We start from the raw sequence: 20067 nt of genomic DNA, 5'->3' as shown, positions 1-20067 counted from the left end.
ACAGATGTAAAAATTTCTGAGCTGAAGTCTCTCCTGGAAGCTGGAGGACAGTAAGGTTCCTGACAGGTTCAGAACTCAGAGCCTCCGGACAGCACAGCTCCAAAATGAATGGAAGGAGGATGGTTATCTCTGCCAGTGTAATTTTGGACAGGCCTTTCCTCCCCCTCCCAGTTTCCTCATCTATAAAATGAGAGAGGGGGCTGGACTAACTCATCTGTAAGATCTCCCTCCAACTCAATGGTTTAATGATCTCCTTGGAAGAAACTGAGGCCTGTGACACTCTAGGAATTAAGAGCAGAGGGGCAGATTGTCCAGAGAAGGTTCCCAATCCATTCCCCACCCTCCTCCTCTACACTGGCTCTTCCTTATCCCTCCCCACCACCCATCTGCTGCTATAGATCAGCTCTTTCCTAGCAGTAAAAAGGGCTCTTTCAAACAGTCCCCAGAAAACAGTGTCCCAGAGCAGGAAATCCCTGAAAGGGGATGGTGGATGAGGGAGGGAAGAGAGAAAGGCAAGCCAGACTGGAGGAAAGCAGTCCCCCAGACACACACCCTCTCTTACTAGCAAAGGTCAAGATTCCCCTGGGCAGGGCAAGGAGACTGTAACTAGGGGCTTACTCTTTCTAGGGAACAGCTCTCTTCTCCAGGAAGAAACCTCACTGGGACACAGGAGAGAGAAGGGGGGCTGCTTAGTCAGCACAACTGAGGGGGGCAGGCCCAGCCTGCATCATTGCTAGTCAATCCCCTTTCCCTGCCAGGCCAAACTCCTCCAGTCGGGCTTGGCCAAGCTTCTAAGACTTATCCCCATATCTTCTCGACATTTGACGTTCTCTCCTCCCCAAAGAAAACCCGACCCTCGAGAAAAACCTCAAGACTGAGTTGATGGAGGACACTGGGCAAGCCCCCATCTCTCTCTGAGAATGCTCCCTCTTCTACAAAAGGCGAGGGGATGGACCAGACAGTCTCTAAGAAGCCTCCCAGCTCTTACGTTCCAGGAAAACTGTCACCTCCCAATGCAACTAGACCCATCATAACATCAAAGAGGACGCAAGAGGCCAAAGTCTGCCTCTCCCCACCAGCAATGCAAGCGGCCCCAGTTACCTTGAACGAGCGATGGAAACCCTCAAGTTCAGCTGCTTTCTTCTGCACCATTTTTTGTCCGGGATCTTGCGGGGAGCCAGAAAATCCAAGTAGAAATGAGAGTATTTGTGTAAGAAGAAGGAGGAGAAAGAGAAGTGAGTGGCAAAGGAACCCAATGGCTAGTCCTGCCCAGATGGATGGATGGAGACAGGAGAGGGGAGGGACAAAGGAAAGGGATGCCTAGTGAGACCTGCAGCTATCGGGTGTTTCTCTCCCCACCTCCAGGGTGTAGGTGTGGGTATCTCCCTCCCTCACCCGTGTCCTCAGCCCCTCCTCCTCTCCTGGTGTCCCGACCTCCACGCCCCGCCCCCTGTCTCTCTCCGCCAGTGTCACACGGAACATCTGGGACCCCACCCCCTCTCACTCACACACAGTCCCAGGGTTAAAGCAGAAGCAACTAATTCCCTCCCCCTCTGCCAGCTGGGCCCCAAACAAAAGCTGCCGCCGCTGCTGCCGCCGCCGCCGCCGCCCCTGCAGAGGGACTGGGCTCAGGGCTCCAGGCAGCGCGGGAGGGCACTGGAGGCTCCAGCCGCCGCCAGCTCACCCCAGGAGCTGGGTGCCCTGTCCCCTCTGGGCGGAGGCGCTCACTAGTGCTCAGGCACACACACGCACACGCATGCCCCTCCTTTCCAAAAGAGCAGTGGCGGTCGCGGTGCAGACCATCCGCAGGGGTGGTAGCAGCAACAGCAGCAGCAGCAGGTTCACTCGCTCGGCCCTACTTTGGGCACCGGGAGGCGGGGAAGGGCACTGGAGCAGGGGGAGCCCGGCCGCCCGGGCCAGCCCTCGGGCACTCACCAGGACCGAGGCCGGGGGCTCCCCAGTGCTGCCGATGGTATTACAGCCCGGACCTGAGGGCGCAGCGCCGCCGCCGCCGAGAGGAGCCTGGCAGTCCCCGCCGCCGCAGCCTTTATAGGCTCTCGGGCCCCGCCCCGGGCCACCCCCTTCCCTAGCGCCGCCCCCGAGCCCTGCAACTGACCGCTGGAGGGGGGAGAGGAGGAGGTGCGCGTCTGCGAGTGTGTGTGTGAGTGTGTGTGAGTGTGCGTGTGCTGGGGGAGCGGTGTTTGTGACTGGCAGAGGCGAGTGTGCAGCGAGTGTGCCTGCAGTGTGGGTCTGCACTTTGCAAAAAGAAAGGAATGCGTGTCTGCCTTTTGTGAAGGATTGTGTGCGTATCTCCTGGGTGAGAAAAGGAAGGAGTGTGTGTGCGTGCGTGGGAGCATGTTTTGTGTAGGGGAAGTGTGAGTCCAGGCGCAGTGCTGGGGGTGGGAGGAGAGGGGCTGCTGGCAGCGCATGTGCCCAGGGGGTGCCAAGAGTGTGCTCGAGCGCGCGAGCGAGCGAGCGATCGGAGCTTCTCCCGGCCGCAGTGTGCTGAAGGAGGAGTGAGCTGTGCCTGCAGTGTGGGAATGTGTGTGTGCGCGCGCGTGTGCTGCTCGCTTGAGCAAGGATCCGTGAGTTGGTGTTTGGAGGAGGGAGAGCTGAGGGTAAGAAAGACCAGTGCCAGGAGCGGGCTGGGGAGGGAGTGTATGGGAGGAGGGGTTCCCAGGCCTAACCAGTTTGTGCCACCCCCAGCTGCAGCAGCTGGAGGTCCCCTCCTGCCTGACCTCGGCTGCAGGGAAAGCCCCGCCCCGTCCCCTCGGGAGGCTCCTTCCACCCCAGAGCCAGATGCCTTGGGTGGGCCCCACAGAGCCCCGCCCTCTTGGCCTGGCCAGACAGCTGGCCCTCTGTGGGGAGGGGCTACAGTCTAGACTGACCCCTTTCCAGGACTGAAGGGCCAGGGACTTTCTTGCAGGTCTGGGAGCAGATGCGATCCCGACGGCTCCGGTCCTCTGCACCTTCCCATTCTCCACAAAAAGGATCTTGTGCATGATATACTACAACTTCCCCACCAAACCAAACGGACTCCTACGCACAGATCCACGCCATATGGTAGGGCAGGGTGGTAAAGAGGCGAGAGCCCTGGTTCACATTCCGTCCCTGCGGTTTACTTCCTTCATACCCTCAGGCAAGCTGCTTCACTTTTCTCCTCCTCAGTTTCCTCATCTGCAAAATGAAGGGTTGAGCTTCTTGGCTTCTTGGACCCTTTCCAGCTCTATGACCTATAATAATAGCTCCTCGTCGGTAAAAGCAGGAGGTTGGGCTGAACGATCTTTAGGGTCTCTTTCAGCTCCAAATGCCATGCTCCCCGCTTCACCGATAAGGAGACCAGGGGAGCTTTAGAGAAACTGTGGCTTGGTCAAGTCCCCAGGGCCAGTAGGCAGGGAGGTAATCCATACACACACTACTGCATACATGCACAACACACATGCACATATATACAGCATTCTGTGCACACAGTTACAAATATTATAAGGGACCTCAGAGGTCAGGTAGCTAGCTCCCCCTGCATTGGGTAGAAATGGAAACACCGCCTGGGGACTAAATTGTCTGTCTGAGGTCCCACTACTTGTAAATTTGAACCCAAGCATTCACTCCAAGTCCAGTGCGCGCTCTCTCTCTCTCTCTCTCTCTCTATCTCTCTCTCTCTCTCTCTCTTTCTCTCTCTCTCTCTTCCTTCTCTCTCTCTCTCCCCACACACACACACACACTCTGCCTCCTCTTCCAGATGTATACCATAGTCTCCATATACATATAGAAACCTCAACAGACATGCAAAAGACAGGATATAGACACAGCCTCGTTCTAATAATAATACCAGCACTTACCTCATGGGATTGTGGTGAGGATCAAATGAGATAACATTTGTAAAGTGCTTTGTGAACCTAAAAGTAATTTATAAAAGCTAGCTAGTAGTAGCAGATGACAAAGTCCATAAACATAAACTCACTCATGGATACAGCCAAATACACACCAACTACGGGGGCCCCTGGGTAACAATCAGGCCACCCTTTTGCTTGGCCTTCCTTGGAAAGACTCATGAGCTGTAACTGTCCCCAGAGACTCTGGCCTCCACCCACATAGCCTGATCACAAGAACTTTTTGTAAAGCACTTAGCCCAGTGTCTGGTGCACAGTAAGTCCTATATAAATGCTGATTCCCATCCCTTTCCTTTATTTCCCTCTGTAGGAACCCTTCACTCCCCCGTTATCTAAGCCTGCATTGTCCTCTGTTGTCACAGAACACCTGGCTCCGACTTCTTACATGTCCTTATTGTTGCTACCACGTGTTATTTTGTGTGATAGTTATCTTTAGGTACCCCAGTCCCCTCTGAGATTTCAGTCTCTAGGAGTCAGTTGATAGAAGCATTTATTAAATACTTAGTGTGTGCTAAGCGCTGGGGATAGGAAGAAAGGCAAAAAACAAGGTTAAGAGACAAAGGTTTACCTAAACTTTGTCTCACTCGAGACACCTAGTCCTCCATCCGCAGCAGATGCCCAGTACCTGTTTGGGGGGTTGAACTGACTCAAAAGCCATCTCCTCTCCCAAAGGTCTCTTTGAAGTAGCAGAGGGAAGGGACAGAAAGCCCCTGTGTGATATGCTGTATTGGAGATAGCCTTGAAATTCTCTCTGCAGCTCACCCTATGTATAATCTCTCCCCAGGAATCCCTCAGGAGTTAGCAGAAACTTAGACTCAGAAAGACTTCATTTGATGAGATCAGTGGTTAGTTCAGAGTTCTGGTGATTCAGATTAGGTAAATTGGAGGTGAATCGAGGAGAAAAGAAAGAATATGAGGGTAGGTAGAGACAGTTCCCAGGTTGCTTAGCATCAGCCTAGGTTCCCTTGAGTTCTTGAGAAGTGATTAGTTAATATGAAATCCCATGAGACTTTGGGTTGCCAAATGTAGGTAGATAGGTAGAAGAAATAAGAGCAATAGCCCTCCTCCTCAGTCCTCACCTGCCCCACCTAAAGCTACATGAGCTTGGCCAGGGAGCTCTGGGAGATCATCCCACATTAATAACAGATGCCATTTAGAGCTGCTACCTCAAAGTCTTCTTTACAATGTTTCTTATTTAATCCTTACAGCAATCTTCTGAGGTAAAGGCTATCATTATCCCTACTTGACACATGAACAAACTGAGGCTGAGGGCAGTTAAGTGACTTGCCCACAGTCACACAAGTGGTAAGAGTTAGGATGCTGAATTTGATCGCAGGTCTATCCTAACTACAAGTTCTGTGCTTTTTAGCTTCAAGGTACCTCCCATCTCCAGAAACTGCCCTTGCCCCCAAGGGCATACTGAATCATCTCCTGCAGGCATGGATGCTAGCCTATTTCTATGCTAATTTTAGGGGTACAAAATGATTTCCTCACAAACACTTTATGAGGTAAGGAGTGCAAATTTTTTATCCCAATTTTTATGAGAGGAAATTGAGAATCAGAGAAACCCAGGGTCACAAAGCAATGTGTCAAAGCCAGAATTCTTTGAACCCTGATGACAGCTTATTTCCTGGTTGTCTCTAACATCCACTTTTAGGGTGCTCAGTCACCGGCGCCATCCACATACTCTGCTCGTTCTCCACCTGAGACTTTGGTTATCAAGGAAGCAAACCCTGTGGACAGAAGGCCAACCATCCCCGACGAATATTGACCAACTACCCACATGTGAGACAGGGGAGCCAGCCTAGTTGAGGCAGCAAGGCATCCTGAAGGAAAGACAGCAAATAGCCCATCCTAGCTGACTCACTGGCCCTCTGACTATCCCCTCCCCTCAGACCCTGATGGAGACAGTCCAGGGCTCTGAGGCCAAGAGCCTTGGGGACAGCCCTCAAGACTACCAGCTCTGCTTTGAGCTCAGCCCTCAGGGCTGTCATCCAGACAGAAGGAACGCCTGTGGAAATGTGACCTGGCTACTGGTACCTCCTCTGCAGCCGCAGCTGAGAAAGACCTTGTCACCAAGCTCTCTGGCATTGTCAAATGGTTCAACATAAAAAATGAATATGGTTTTATCAGAGGAAGTGACATTAACGAAGATGCATGATCATCTGCTTTGCTGCTGCACCCGAGTGACCATGGGACCTTCCTGTCTGACTTGTAGCTGAATTCTTTCTTATGTGTTATCTCGCCATTAGAATATGAGCTCCCTTAAAAGCTGGGATTGTCTCCCTTCTCTCTTTGCATTCTGTGGAGGGAACTATGATTTTTATAATAATTGATATGATTAAGAGATTCAATTTTTATGAAAATTATAATTCCCTCCACAAATCCTAGAGTTTAGCATGGTATTTTGCACACAGTAAGAGCTTAATAAATGCATATCCATTATTTTATCCTCTCCAAATCTTCTCTATCAGTTCAAACTCTGCCTCCTCCCAGAAATTTCCAACACATGGTGGTTTTCACAGCTCTAAACAAAGAAACCACTATCACTCTGCTTTGCAGCAGCCAGTGTCCTGCTCTCTACCCCACCCCGCTCCTGGGCACCCGAGATAGCATATTTCCACCAATCCTGCCCCAGGTGCAAAAAATTCCTACTTACAGCTTTGGTGGTCTCAGCCTTCTCTGAATTGCTACTCATACTTGATGCCAAACAATTTAGAACTTAATTGATAGCTAACTAACTGTTTCAGGTGTGTGAGTCTTGTGTTTTCCACCCTCCCCCCCTCTTTGATCTCCTCAGGCCAGGTTCCAAGATCCTCCCTATTCCAAGATCCTGCTCAGCAAAGAGCACCAGGATGCTGTGAGCACTCCCAAAACAAGCTCTTCTACCACCTCCCACTCCCATCTTTGCTACCAAATAGCCATAGGACTTAACTAATGGACCCCTCTTAGCCTTACTGTTTGTAGGTTTGAGGAACATGTGTATTTCTGACAAATGAACTTTACCTTACCTTTCACAATAATTAATCCCCTTGCAAAAGACTCCAGAGCCAAGCAACACATAATAAAGACAATAATAATAGCAGATATAACCACTGTCTACGTGGAATTTTGAAGAAAGGGATGGATTCAAGATGCAACAAAAAAGTGCTAACCTACAGGGCAGAGTCACCGAAGGCTTCCCAGAGGAGAGACATCTGGATCTTAGTCCAGGGAGCCTTAAGGCCACATGTGGCTTTCTAGGTCCTGAATCCAAATTTTACAGAACAAATCCTATAATTGTTATTAATACATGTTTAAGCATATCTAATGGAAGTTTCTGGAATATAGCCTTATTTGACTGCAGCTAAATATTAATGTGATCTTCCAACATGAAAAGGTTCCCTACCTTTGCCTTGGTCAATAGTCCAAGAGAAGACTGAATGAGAAAGGGAAGGAAAGAGGGTAGAAGTTTAGGAAGGGTAGTAGAAGGGAAAAAGAGGAGGGAAGAGGGATGGAGGAAGGAGAAAGAAAAGAGAAGTGGAGGGTTAAAGGAAGGGAGAAAGTAGGAGAAGAGAAGGAAGGGAAGAGAGGAAAAGAAGGAAAGGGAAGAAACCAAAGGGGAGAGGAAAAAGGAGGAGAGACTGAGAGAGAGAAAGGATGAAGGGAAGGGGAAAAGGGGGAAAAAAAGTAGGGAAGTGATCATGGAGAAGGGGGAATGGGGAAAAGGGGGAGATCTTAGTGTTCCAGGATTTAAATCTGGAAAGGAATTTAGAGACCGTTTAGTCCAGGGATCTTAATCTTTGTTGGTCCATTGACTCATTTGGCAATCTGGTGATACAGATTTTTTAAAAAGAATATCTTAATTGAAAGACATACTAAATTTAGTTAGAGTTTAGTGAAAACAACATCCAAGTTCATGGACCCCAGGTTAATTGATCTACCCTCATTTTACAGATGGGGAAACTGAGAAGGGAAAAAAGAGGAAAGGAGGGAAAAGAGATGAGTAGGAAAGGTGGGGGAAGAAGGGATGATGGGGTGGGAAAAGAGCAAGATAAGGAAGCAGAAGGGCAGCTGCTGCGGCGCCCCTCCCCCCAGAAGGTTATGGAGATGAAGAGTGCTCTGACAGAGGTTACGGAAAAGCTGAGTGGATTTGAGCACACACAGAGTGGTGGGAGATGGATCAGAGAGTGAGCTGCTTAGTAGGACTCAGAAAGAGGCCTGAGTCAAAGGGAGGGAGGGGAGAACTCTGAAGGGGGTGGACCAGCACTGGCCTCCTCTCCCCATGGGGCTGGCAGAGTCTCTCCCAGATGGAGTTTTCTAATTCTGACAGTTTCAGAGGCAACTCCCCAGATGCTGCAGTCTGAGGACAGACAAATCCCAGATATAAACTAGCACCCTAAGAACACTTACAAAGCTAAAGACCCTTAGGTATTTCCATCTGTAAAATGGGAGTGGGGATTTAGCTTTAGAGATCATTGAGTCTGACTTTTTCTAGAGAAGGAAACTGGGACTCATGGAGAGGTCTAAGGCCATGCTTGGGGTCAAACAGCTAGCAAAGTCAGAGTTAGAATCAAACCTCTAGACCTGACTCGAACTTTGGATGCTCTTAATAATAACAACAGGAGATACAGCTGGAGAGGTGAGGCCCCTTCCTGGATAATGTGGGCTTTGAAGTGGGGAAAGAGTCAAGAATCGTTTGAGACAAGTAGGAAAACCCTTAAAGCTGAAGGCATAGGGCCCCCATGGGACACCAAAGCAGATTGGTTTGACAGGGCAGTAATATCTGCCTTGATGGGATCCTGGGTCCGGGGGTGTTCAATATGTATTTATTCAACCACTGTATGTTGGCTGGTAATACAATGATAAAAGTAAGCCAGGCCCTGCCCTCATCACTGGACCTGTGTTGTGAGTGGGCTGTGCCAAAGGGACTCTCTGCTTCCGTCTAGTCTAAGGTTTTCTTGAGAAAGTACATCTTCCATCCCTCCCCCACCCCCTTCTAAACATTGAAGAATTCTCTTTAGTTGACAAAGGTATGGGAGGCAGGAAGATACATTAATCTTGTCCCCATTTGTTCAAGGAGGACTAGCACCTCTGGTGGGAGGGCTGCTCATCCACCTTTGGTGTCCACCTGGCACTCAACTCTCACCTCTGGCTCCTAGAAGCTGTAGCATGCTCAGTGGCCACATCCTGTTAACCTGTCTTGGCAGACAGGCCAAACCAAGTTGAGGTAACTGACAAGCCTCAAACCCATGACTGAATTAGGGAGTGTCTACCCCAAGTATGTGAAGACTTCCCCTGAGGAATGGGTAGACAAGAACAATTTGTTCCAAGGTCCATGAAGGAGGCTGAAGCAGGTACTGTCTATGGATTAGAACTTGGTCAGACATCAAAGACACCATGGCCATTCACTGAATCCCAGGTCCTGACTTTTGTGTTGTCACTGATCTTTGACGACTGTGGAAGACAGAATGAGGCTGATGACTTTGTGCAACTCTGCCTTACTTAAATCCAATTCATGCAAGAATCAAGACATCACCCTGGGATGTCACTGGTCCTCTTTGAAAATGAAGGACAAATGACACCTCCAAAGCCATCCCACCAGACCAAGCCTTTCCTGAACCACAACAGAAAGCTGGGGAGCTAAGTGAACTGCTCTGCTCTCTCACTTCTCCTTACCTCCCTAATTCCACTGGACACGGACTTGGAGATTTGCAGCATCCCTATCTCTGAGGCCCCCGTAGGCAGTAAAGAATACCCTTCCCTCAGTCAGTCTCATTAGAATGCCTAGGTTTTATGCATGGGCTCTCTCTCCTTCCTTGTATAAGTGATGACAATACTCATGTGGAGAGGCATTGGCTGTAGGCATTAAAACTGGTAGGAGAACTTGATCAGTTATGTATCTAGAGAAATACTACCTCTCCCTCTCTCAATAGAACTACCACCTCTTTCTCCCGAGTTCCCACAAAGGATAGACCATTTATTTTAAATCATTTGTTTCAAATGAACCATGGAGGGCTGACACTGGGAGTCAGGAGACTTGGGTTCCAATCCTAGCTCTTCCATTAATTCACTTTATGATTTTAAACAAATCACTTCTTCTTTCTGGATGTACTTTTCCCATCTGTACAATGACAGGGTTCTTTTAGATGCTCATTAAGGTACCTCCATACTCTGGTTTTCTATATTCTCCATCGAAGGGTCTCTAAGAACATTGACACTCTATAGTCTGAGGTTCCCCCCAACTCTGACATTTTCTGTTCAATGCACTAAGGTCTCTTCAATCACTGATATTTCTGTCAAGAAAGATCCTGACCTCCGACCCTGACCCCTGACCCAAAGGAATTCATGGAGAGACTAGGTCAGGGGAAAAAGGACTAAGCAGAGTCCACTCTGTAGCCCTGGCAATGAATTAGTAGCTCCCTTGTCCCTACCCTAGTATTCCCCTGAGTCATAGGTGTGGTAGTTCAGGAGTCTGGGCTTCAGGCCCAACAAAGGACTTTTTTTTATCATTATTAGCCTTAAGCAGGGGAATTATGCTATTTCTGGTCTGCTACCTCATCCCCACTCCCACTTATCTGATTTTGTATGTACAGATATGCATGGATAAGCACACACATATATATATAGATATATAGATATAGATATAGATATATTAGGGGGACAGGTAATTTCCTCAAAAGATCTCAGTTTTCCCATATATAAAATTCAGTTCATTTCAAAATCCCCTCTGAGGGCTGCTCTATTCATGGCCTAAGAACCCGCCCATACATTCTAAGGGCCTTCTCAGATCTGACATTCTTTGTTCCAAAGGCCCTCCCAGCCCTGACATCCTGTATTCTAAGGACCCTCCCAGCCCTGACATCCTGGGTTCTAAGGGCCTTCCCAGCCCTGACATCTTGTGTTCTAAGGGCCCTTCCAGCTCTGACTTCCTGGATTCTAAGGGCCCTCCCAGCCCTGACATCTTGTGTTCTAAGGGCCCTCCCAGCTCTGACATCCTGGGTTCTAAGGGCCCTCCCAGCTCTGACATCTTGTGTTCTAAGGGCTCTTCCAGCTCTGACATTTTGTGTTCTAAGGGCCCTTCCAGCTTTAACATCTTGTGTTCTAAGGGCCCTCCCAGCTCTGACATCTTGTGTTCTAAGGGCGCTTCCAGCTCTGACTTCCTGGGCTCTAAGGGCCCTTTCACCTCTGACACTGTGTTCTAAGGGCCTTCCCAGCTCTGACATTCTGTGGTCTATATCCTAAAGTCCTTGTCTGTTCTAACATGTTACGATTCTAGATCATTCTCTATGCAGGATAATGTGTTTGGCATGTATTTGGAATATATAATATGTAACTCTGTATTCAATCGCACCTCTGCGCAGAAGTCCATAGGCATGTGCATGAATCTGTGTGAGCGAATCTCGGTCTCCTATGTAAACGTGTGACCATGAATAACAATAATAGCTCACAGTTAAATATCACTTACTAGAAGCCAGGAATGTGCTAAGCTCTTTACCATTATTTCATAACAACCCTGGGAGGGAGATGAGGAACCTGAGGCAAACAGAGGTGCAGTGATTTATCCAGGTTCACACAGCCAGGAAGTATGAGATCTTCCTGAATGTAGGCCTGGCATTCCATCTACTGCACCACGTATGTACGTGGAGATGCATGTATGAGATGATATTTGGGTACACGAGCTGGGAGTGTGCAGATTGTGTGCCAGACCTGGTTCATTCTCAGGCAGTGCCCAACAGGCACTGTCTTCCAGCTTCCTCCACCCCCCAGGAGTTCTGGGGCTGGTTATTTTGAAACATTTAAATATAGCTCCTTCTGTTTTCCGCGTGCCCAGCTCTCCCTGCCCCCACCTCATGCCCTCACCCTCTCCACCTGCCAGTCTTTGACTTGCCTCTGTGAGCTCCTGAGGGAAAGGAGCTCTGGAAGTGTGTGCATGTGAGTAGGTTTCCACGTATAGCAATGCACTTCTGTTTGTGCATAGTAAGTGTGCAAATGTATGTGAGCATATGTGGACAGGAATCTGTGTGTACGTCAGCGGAGTTCACAGGATTACAAAAATCCTAGGATCAAGGCTTTTTAGGGGTAGATTTAGTCTAATCTGCTCATTTTGCAAGTGAAAACTATGTATATCCATGAATGTTTTCAAGTGCTTGTGTATGCACGAACAATTTGTGTGTATGTGCAGATGTACACGGGTACAGCACGGTGTGCCTCTGTGTGTATGTGTTGCCAGCACATTTTTGTGCGTGCCTGCACAATGCATATGGATGTGCATGTGTGTGCATATAGCAATTATAGCCTGTACAGCCCAGTTGTACACACAGGAATTTATCTGTGCGTGGCCGATGGGTGCCACAAGCTGCATGTTGTATACAGTTCCCTATCTGGGGATGTGACCTGTTGGCACAGCTACACAAGAGGGCTGGTCAGCCAAGCAATGGTATATTCAGATAGACATATGGGTCCCATACATCATACATCCCTGTGTTCAGAGTGTATGGCTGGGGGACAGAGAAGTGGGAGTATCAGATGCCAGCACCCCAGAGGGCATCTGCACACTTCCCGAGGGCATGCTATGTGCCTATCCATGTAAACAGTGGGGCGGGCCGGGGCAGGGTATTGTGGTATGTGTATTTTGGGGGAAGGGAGGGGACAGCCACCCCACAGCACTCGTGTGTCTTTGCCCTGGTCCTCCCAGCTGGCCGGCGGCCAAGCCCATAGACGGATTCCTGTAATTTTCCTTTTGGATGTTGTTTACAAGCATGATCTTGGGAGCGTCTGAGAGCTGCTGCCAATGGGAGGACCCACAGATGGTTCCAGGGGTGGAGATCCCCTGCAGCCTCTGCTCAGGGACCCAAAAGGGAAGCAGCCCCAGGGAGACATGTAGGTACTGTGTTGTAACCTCAGCTCAAGTCCCAGGCCTGGGCATCAGGAAAGAGAAAGGTTACTAATCTGGGAAGACTCTCTCTAAATTCCAAAATATTCCTAGCAGGCAGCCCAGAAATTTGCTTGGAGCCGAGCTTAAGATCACCTCCCCCTCAGGCAGATTACGAACAGGTGGGACTCTGGAGTAAGAAGCCCCACCCAAGGACAGTCTCAGACCCCAGCTCCACTGCTGGCTGCATCTGTGACCTTGGGTGGGTTCCCTGACCTCCCAGCCTGGCTTCTCAGCATCGGTAGAATGGAAGGCTTGGCTTGGGATCTGAAGTCTCTTGTAATTCTCAACACTTTGAGGAGCCATTACTCAGAAACAATCTAGTGCTTCTGGGGAAAATATTCTTTCGGCTGTTTTATTAATCTGCTGTAGGCAGCTCTATGACACTAAGTGGAAAAGAAGGCACAGACATGTCAGAGAGTTACCCAGAAATCTTAGGTCCATTCCTGGTCCTGGTCACTATCCAATTAATCTTTTGTCTACTCCACTCTTTCCAGGATTCACCCCTGACCCTAAGCCTCCCTTTTCACAGACTCATAGAACTCACAAGTGTAAGGGGCCCTAGCCCTTTAGAAAAAAAACAAGCCGAGATGGAAAGTACCTAAGAGGTGACCAGTGCCAGCACCTTCATTTTATAGAGGCCCAGAGATCTAACGTGTCTTGTCAGGTGGACTAGGGAGGGATAGGAGGCAGGGCAGTATGATTAGGCAAGCACTGCATTGATCCAGCCTGTCCTGGAATCCAATCCAAGTCCGCCAAGGCAGGAAAGGCCAATCCGGTGGGTGCCAGAAGATTCCAACAGGTAGAGTCCTTGATCTGCAAATCAGAAGTTGGGAGAAAGTACTAGAAAGCAGGAATAGTGATCCTTGATCCTGGGGCAGAAGCCATCTAGTCTTTGAGACTCATCCACACCCCATGGCCCTGGGTGGGGCCCAGACTTGCAGGTTGGTGACTGCAGACAGAAAGAATCCAGGGAGTCATGTGTGTTCCTGATGAAGAAAAGACAGAGGACCAGGCCTTCTGGAAAGCCCTCAGCCTTTCTTTCCCCTTCAGTTTGTCACCCCACCTCCCAGGGAACCTGAAAAGCAAGTGAGCTCAGGGGCCCCTTCCCCAGGGACTGCTGGGTTCTAATCACATGATGACCGGCTCACATTTCCTGAACTGCTTACACCACCCTCTTTGCCTAGTAGCTTTGAATTAGGTAGTGTCAGTGATATATGCAGGGTCACAGAGTTAATAAGTATGAGGGAGAGCTGGACTTCAGGTGGGGGTCCTAATGCCCTGGCCAGTGTCCCTTCCAACACATTATGAGACATCTTGGCAAAGGGTAAGGATGTGAGCTCACCCACAGGCCGAGGGGGGCCTCAAGCCAGGGACACAGGAGCAATTGCCCCTTTGGCTCCCATTACCTCTGGCAGCCTGCCTCTGCCTGAGGCTTTCCCCTCCTCCTGTATTTTTCCTATGCCTTCAGCTGATGAAAGTCAGGCCATTCTTCTTCTACCAGGAGCCCCCAGGAGATAAAGTCTTAATTCAAACCAGTATGCCCAATGGGGGAAATTTCAAGCCTCCTTCCAGGTTGGTTAGGGAGGTACTTTTCCCTGATGGACTTGTAGAACATCATAAAATCTCACATTTCAGTAGAGGCTTATGATGTACAAAGGTACCATCAAGGTTTTCATTTTTAAAAGAGGAAACTGAGGGCCAGAGAAGTCAGGTCACCTGTCCAAGGTCACACAAAGTGCTAAGGTACTCCAGATGGGTTTTCTGACTTTATATGGAAAGGACTTTAGACTCATCTCATCTAGGGGTTCTTAATCTCTTGTGTCATTTTGACCCCCTGATCAAGTCAGACGAAGCCTATGGCCCTTCTCAAAATCATTTTGGTAATAAAATAAAATACATGGTGAAATCTCTCCATAGACCCCTGAGCTAATCTGACTGGATCAAGTCGATGCATTTCTGGGTAGCCAAGAGCTCCTGGATAGGAGGATGGAGAATCAGTGGTAGGAATGGAGAGCACTATGGTTCAATCACGGGAGTGAGAAGAACTGCCGGTTATCTTCTCTGTTTCATCTCCAAAAGCATACCTGGATCTTGGCAACTGTTAAAAGGGGAATAGAAGACAGCTTTCAAAGCATGGGGTGGGGGGGTGCAACCCCCCAGCCAGGATGGAAGAGCTCAAGTGTCCAGGCCTTTCCAAGCTGGGGGAGAGAGTGAGGGATGGGAATGGAGGGGCCTATGGAAGGTCAGCTGTTCTCTGGGGATCAAGACTCAGGAGGAAAGGGAAGAAAAAACAGGAAATGAACCCATGTCCCATAGCCAGGCAGAGCTCAGCTATTGTTCAAAGATTTCCAGGGTTCTAGGGGATGGCCAAAAGACACACACCCTTTAGTGCCAGATACATACAGGCAGAGTCACAGGCACACTCAGAGACATCCACCCCCAGCACCACCCCACACACACTGATGCCTATGCAGGGATCCACACCCTCATAAAGTGCAAATGCTCTGCAAAAGCACATCACCCACAGACATAACCACTCTTATAGCCAGGAACATAAAATACGCTGACACATATAATAGCATAAGCATCTTGTTTTTGTTTTTGTCATTTCAGTCATGTGACCCCATTTCTTGACAAAGATACTGGAGTGGTTCACCATTTCCTTCTCCAGCTCATTTTATAGATGAGGAAATTGAGGCAAACGGGGTTAAGTGACTTGCCCAGAGTCACACAGCTAGTAAGTGTCTGAGGCCAGATCTAAGCTCAGGTCTTCCTGAGTCCGGATTCAGTGCTCTATCCACTGCCCCACTAGCTGCCCCATCATAAGCATATATATTTATTGTCAAAGGGACCCACCCAGCCTCTAACCCATATATGGCCAGAGCTAAACAGAGTAGGTTAGAGGCAGGAGAGTCAAGAATCCAACAGAAGTTTGATTTCAAAGTGAGGAAAACGGCTTGCAAGCAAGGAGGGGATCTAGACACAGGTGCCAAGGACCAGCCCCTAGTAGGGGGACTCGCTTTAGGGTAGGCAGATCTCCTCTACCCTTATACCTATGGCTATGCAGTGAGCTGGAGCCCTGACAATGAGGGAGGACAGCCACAATGGGATGAGTTTGATGCATGGCAGGGCTTCATGATCAGTGCTTGTCTGAGCTCAAAAAACACCTGGTGCTAGTCAAAGCAGTGCGATAATTCTGTGTGATTTTGCCTGGGGGGAGATCATCCAGAGGGTGAACACAAAGGATTGTTGTTATGCCAAGCTCAGAGCACAGCCTGTTTTCTGGGCCTTAGCTCCAGAAAACAGGCATCTCCTAATAACTAGATAGTGTGTATGTATATACATATATATATAAATGTGTATATATGTATGTATATGGACTACACAAACACCTGTGCAGTCATAGATTCAGAGCTGGAAGGGGCCTTAGAGATGATCTAGTCCAACCTCCTTTTACCCCCCAACCATTCCCAAATGTGCTTGGGTACATAGACACCCAGTGAAACATACAAACATAAATGGATGGTGGGACTGGGGGTAGAGTGCCATGTGGTAACATAGGAAAAGTGCAGGTGTGCTGGACTGAGTTCAAAGCCCAGCTCTGTTAATTACTTATTGTACAAGCCTGGGCAAGTCAATTGACCACTCTGAGACTCACCGGAGGACAATTGGAAAATCAACCCAAGGGCTTGCTCCCAGCCTCCCACCCCCAGTGCCTGTTACAACCCAGTCAGACACCCAAAAGGAAGAGACATTGGTTCCTGCCCTCCACACCACCACCTATCCACCTCAGGAATCCAAGGTTGGCCAGCAACACTTTTGAGAAATACACTTGGAGGCCCATGGGGAATTCCAGCCCTTAGAAATTGGTCTGAGTTTCTGAAACTGGGTTGAGGAATCCCACTCAGGCTGGACCCCTTCAGGACAGCTAGGTGTGTCCTGCTGGCAGAGGTGTGTCTTTACAAGGCAGAGTCACATGTGGCCAGCATGGTCCCCTGGGGGATGGAAGGACAGCTTCCACCTCCCTGGCTGCTGGATTCCATCTGAGGGGTTAGGAGGGTTGCAGGGCATGATGTAAAGTTCTGGGTTCCAATCCCAGCTCTGTGTCTGTTGACTCTGGGCAAGTCATTTCTCTCCAGGGTTCAGTTTTCTCCTTTGTGAAAGAGGTTACCAGAGATCTAAGTCCTAGGAACCTATTCTAATGGGCTCCCCACTAGAAGCAGGAGGGGCACATGACCCCAAAGGATTCTTACAGTCTGGAAGGGAGAGGGACATAGAGGTCTTCCCCTAATTTAGCCGCCTGCTCTCCCTTTGAGGAGAGGGAGGGAGGTCAGAGGTCCAATCTAGCACATTCCCCGAAGTAATGCCAGGACTGATGGTGGCTCTTCTTCACCCTTCCCCTCCTTCATCCAGCCCCATCTCCTCCTTCTGGAAGCCTTCTGGGTCACCCCACCCACCAGTGACTGGTCCCTTTTCTAAGGCTTGCCTGAGCCACATAAGCTCACCGTCACCACATAAAGTCACCTGTTATTATTTCACAAAACAGAGTATTTCTTTGGCTTGGAGGCTGTCACTTCCACTGGCTAGCTATGTGATCCTGAGCAAGTTTCCTCATCCATAAAATGGAGTTGGTAGCATTTGCATCCCTTCTCCCCTAGTGCTGCTGCAAGGACGCTAAACTTCAGAGGGCTCCAGGAGAAAGAACGATGTAGTGTGTGCTCCTTGTGGCCAGCTGCTCCTCAGGGCAGGGCCCAAGCCTTTTCTGTGTGTCTCACTGCCACACATGACCCAGCTTTGAGGATGGTCTCTGCTAAGGACCAAGGCTGTGTGAGTGAGACAAGTCCTCTCCCCTCTCTGAGCCTGCAAGCCCCCCAGCCTCCGAATGGAGACAATGTTTCTCACATTGCCATGTCACCAAGTTGGCGTGAGGACGGGGCCGACTACACCTCGAATTCAGTGGGAGCTTAAGGAGTGTGCACTGCATTGTGGGAGCGGTCTGCTGCAGACTTGCAGCATGACTCGATGTCTCACACAGCTGCTTTCATTCTTCATGGCTCAGGATTATGAGCCATCCTACACCTGCTCCGCTGGTCTTCAGACAGGATTTAGCCATTCATCATCACCCTACCCGAAACTTTCTTAACTTGACAGGACCTGCTCAGGCTTGGGCTACTGAGAGGCCAGGGCCATAGTGAGGCCTCAGGGGAGGATGTCTGTGAAGGGTCAGCTGGTAATGTTGTCAAAGCTTCTCCTCTTCCTCCTCCTCCTCCACTATCACAAGAGGCAGATCTATGTAGTGGAGAGAAGGCTAGACTTGGAGCTGTGAAGACTAGGGTCCTTTTCCCACCTTGGATACATACTGACTGTGTGACTGTGTCACCACTCCATACTTTAGGAAACTCTCTGAGGCTGGAAACTGCAGAAAAAGGCACCAATCAGCACTGGTATGGAGAACTGGAGTTCTCTGGATCAGAGAAGACATAGGTCCTTACTGACTTATACATCCAAGGCCATCACTACACAGATGGCACCTTGAGCCTCCTAAAAGGTGTTGTAGATATTCAGTCACGTTCAACTCTCCGTGACCCTATTTGGGGTTTTCGTGGCAAAGACACTGGAGTGGTTTGTCATTTCCTTCTCCAGTTCATTTTACAGTTGAGGAAACTGAGGCAAACATCATTAAATGACAACCAGAGTCTCATAGCTAGTAAGTGTCTGAGGCAGAATTTGAACTCAAAGTCTCCTGATTTCAGGCCAGGCCCTCTCTCCACTATACCACCCAGCTGCCCTAAAAGGTGAGAGACTGTAACAGGACACCACTTGTCTGTGGTTTGGCCAGTGTCTCTCTGCCCAGCTCTGGCTGGAAACACAGAATTTGGTTATGGAAATTTTTGGAGATTCTCTGGTCTAACCCTCCCCATTATATAGTTGGGGAAACTGAGGCCTAGAGAAGTGACATGAATGGGTATGAAGTGATGCAAAGTAAAATGAGCGGAGTCAAAATAGCAATTTATACCATCACTCCCATTGTGTGAATGAAGCAACAAAACTCAAATCTTTTAAAAATAACTGTCCTTCCTTTTCACAAGTAGAAAAGGACTATGGGATGTTTGTAGGGGAGGGGTTGTACACTAGGGGTGGGGGTGAGGCCTTCAGCTGGGAGCTCAGTAAGGGTTTATACGATGCTGTGAAACTAAATAAACCAACACAGCCTGAGGTGAGGTGACTCACCCTGGGATGAGTAGTCCTGGCTCCTCAGACGTTTTCCACAGCTGTCTCACACTCACTCAGCGGTGGGTGAATAGTGAGATGGCTGGGGTCACGGGATGGGGGAGGGAGAAGTGATCTGATGCAACCTGGCTGTAAGTTTCTTTTCTTGGCTATCCCATCTCCTGCTACCCTTGGACCCGGAGCCCACGGCCCCCCACCCAGCCAATGCTGTTTCCTAGGGTGGGGCTGGAAGTGAAGAGAGTGGGGAGGGCAGGGAGGAGAGTACCAGGGGTGGGGGTGGCAGGCAGGGTTTTGGCAGTGACTGACCATGGGTAATTGAGAAGGCCTGGCCCTGTGGTGACCCCAGCAGCTTGGGCAAAGGGCCCAGAAAGGCTGTGCGGCTGCTCTGTCTCCATTTCCTTTCTTCCCAGAGTTGGGAGGTGGTTTCCTTCCCTCCAACAGCTGCTCCTTCCCCCCTCCACTTCCCAGTCTAGGGAGGAGCCAGGGGCCCTATTTCCTAGATGGTGTCTCTTGGGCAGAGACAGGAGGGCTACAGGGGGAATTCTGCATGAAGCAAGCAGCCATGGCTGCCAGGGAAGGGAACCAGGTTCTAGGGTTTTAATCCAGTCCTGCAAGACCACCAGTAAGCAATACCTCTTCTCTGGGTCTCAGTTTCCTCGGCTTTAACATAATAGCAGGTGGTCTCTGTCCTTTAAGATTTTTTCCCAGATCTTTTCCCTTTTTTTTCCTCTGCCTTAGCCTGAGGAGGTGCTACAAGGGGCCTCCCCACCACAGACTTTTCTACCAAGTCTACCTTTTCTAGGAAACCTACCCCCTAATCCTCACCTCTAACCCTTGAGCTTACTTCCCACTTTCCAGTGAATGGACCTCTCCAGCTCTGACCCTCCTAGCCAGGAGTTGTAAAGACTGCTCACTGACTAGAATCCTTCTGGCAAGAAGGAGGAAAGACTTACTCTGCCTCTCCACCATCAAACCCACCAGCTTTCACCACCTCTAGACCCCACCCCTCTGGCATTGCCATCCACACCC

At 49.5% G+C, this 20067-nt stretch overlaps 1 protein-coding gene and 1 long non-coding RNA gene across 2 annotated transcripts in view; one reads left to right on the top strand and one right to left on the bottom strand.

Annotated features, from left to right (window-relative positions):
- MKNK2 (MAPK interacting serine/threonine kinase 2) overlaps positions 1-2025 on the bottom strand; it is a 30063-nt gene extending 28038 nt beyond the window's left edge. The window contains exons 1-2 of the mRNA XM_072601491.1: positions 1936-2025; positions 1102-1166 (exon numbers count right to left, since the gene is read on the bottom strand). Of these exons, the coding sequence (XP_072457592.1) occupies positions 1102-1152 (51 nt within the window). The 5' untranslated portion in view covers positions 1153-1166; positions 1936-2025. The remainder of the gene's footprint in view (positions 1-1101; positions 1167-1935) is intronic.
- Positions 2026-2139: 114 nt separating this feature from the next.
- LOC140499713 (uncharacterized) lies at positions 2140-6335 on the top strand. The gene is made up of 3 exons (XR_011965517.1): positions 2140-2618; positions 2927-3139; positions 5548-6335. It is a non-coding gene; the product is annotated as an uncharacterized lncRNA (long non-coding RNA).
- Positions 6336-20067: the final 13732 nt, after the last annotated feature.

Source organism: Notamacropus eugenii, chromosome 4, assembly GCF_028372415.1.
Source record: "Notamacropus eugenii isolate mMacEug1 chromosome 4, mMacEug1.pri_v2, whole genome shotgun sequence".
Classification (NCBI taxonomy): Eukaryota; Metazoa; Chordata; class Mammalia; order Diprotodontia; family Macropodidae; genus Notamacropus; species Notamacropus eugenii.
This window is presented reverse-complemented; position numbering and strand designations above follow the sequence as displayed.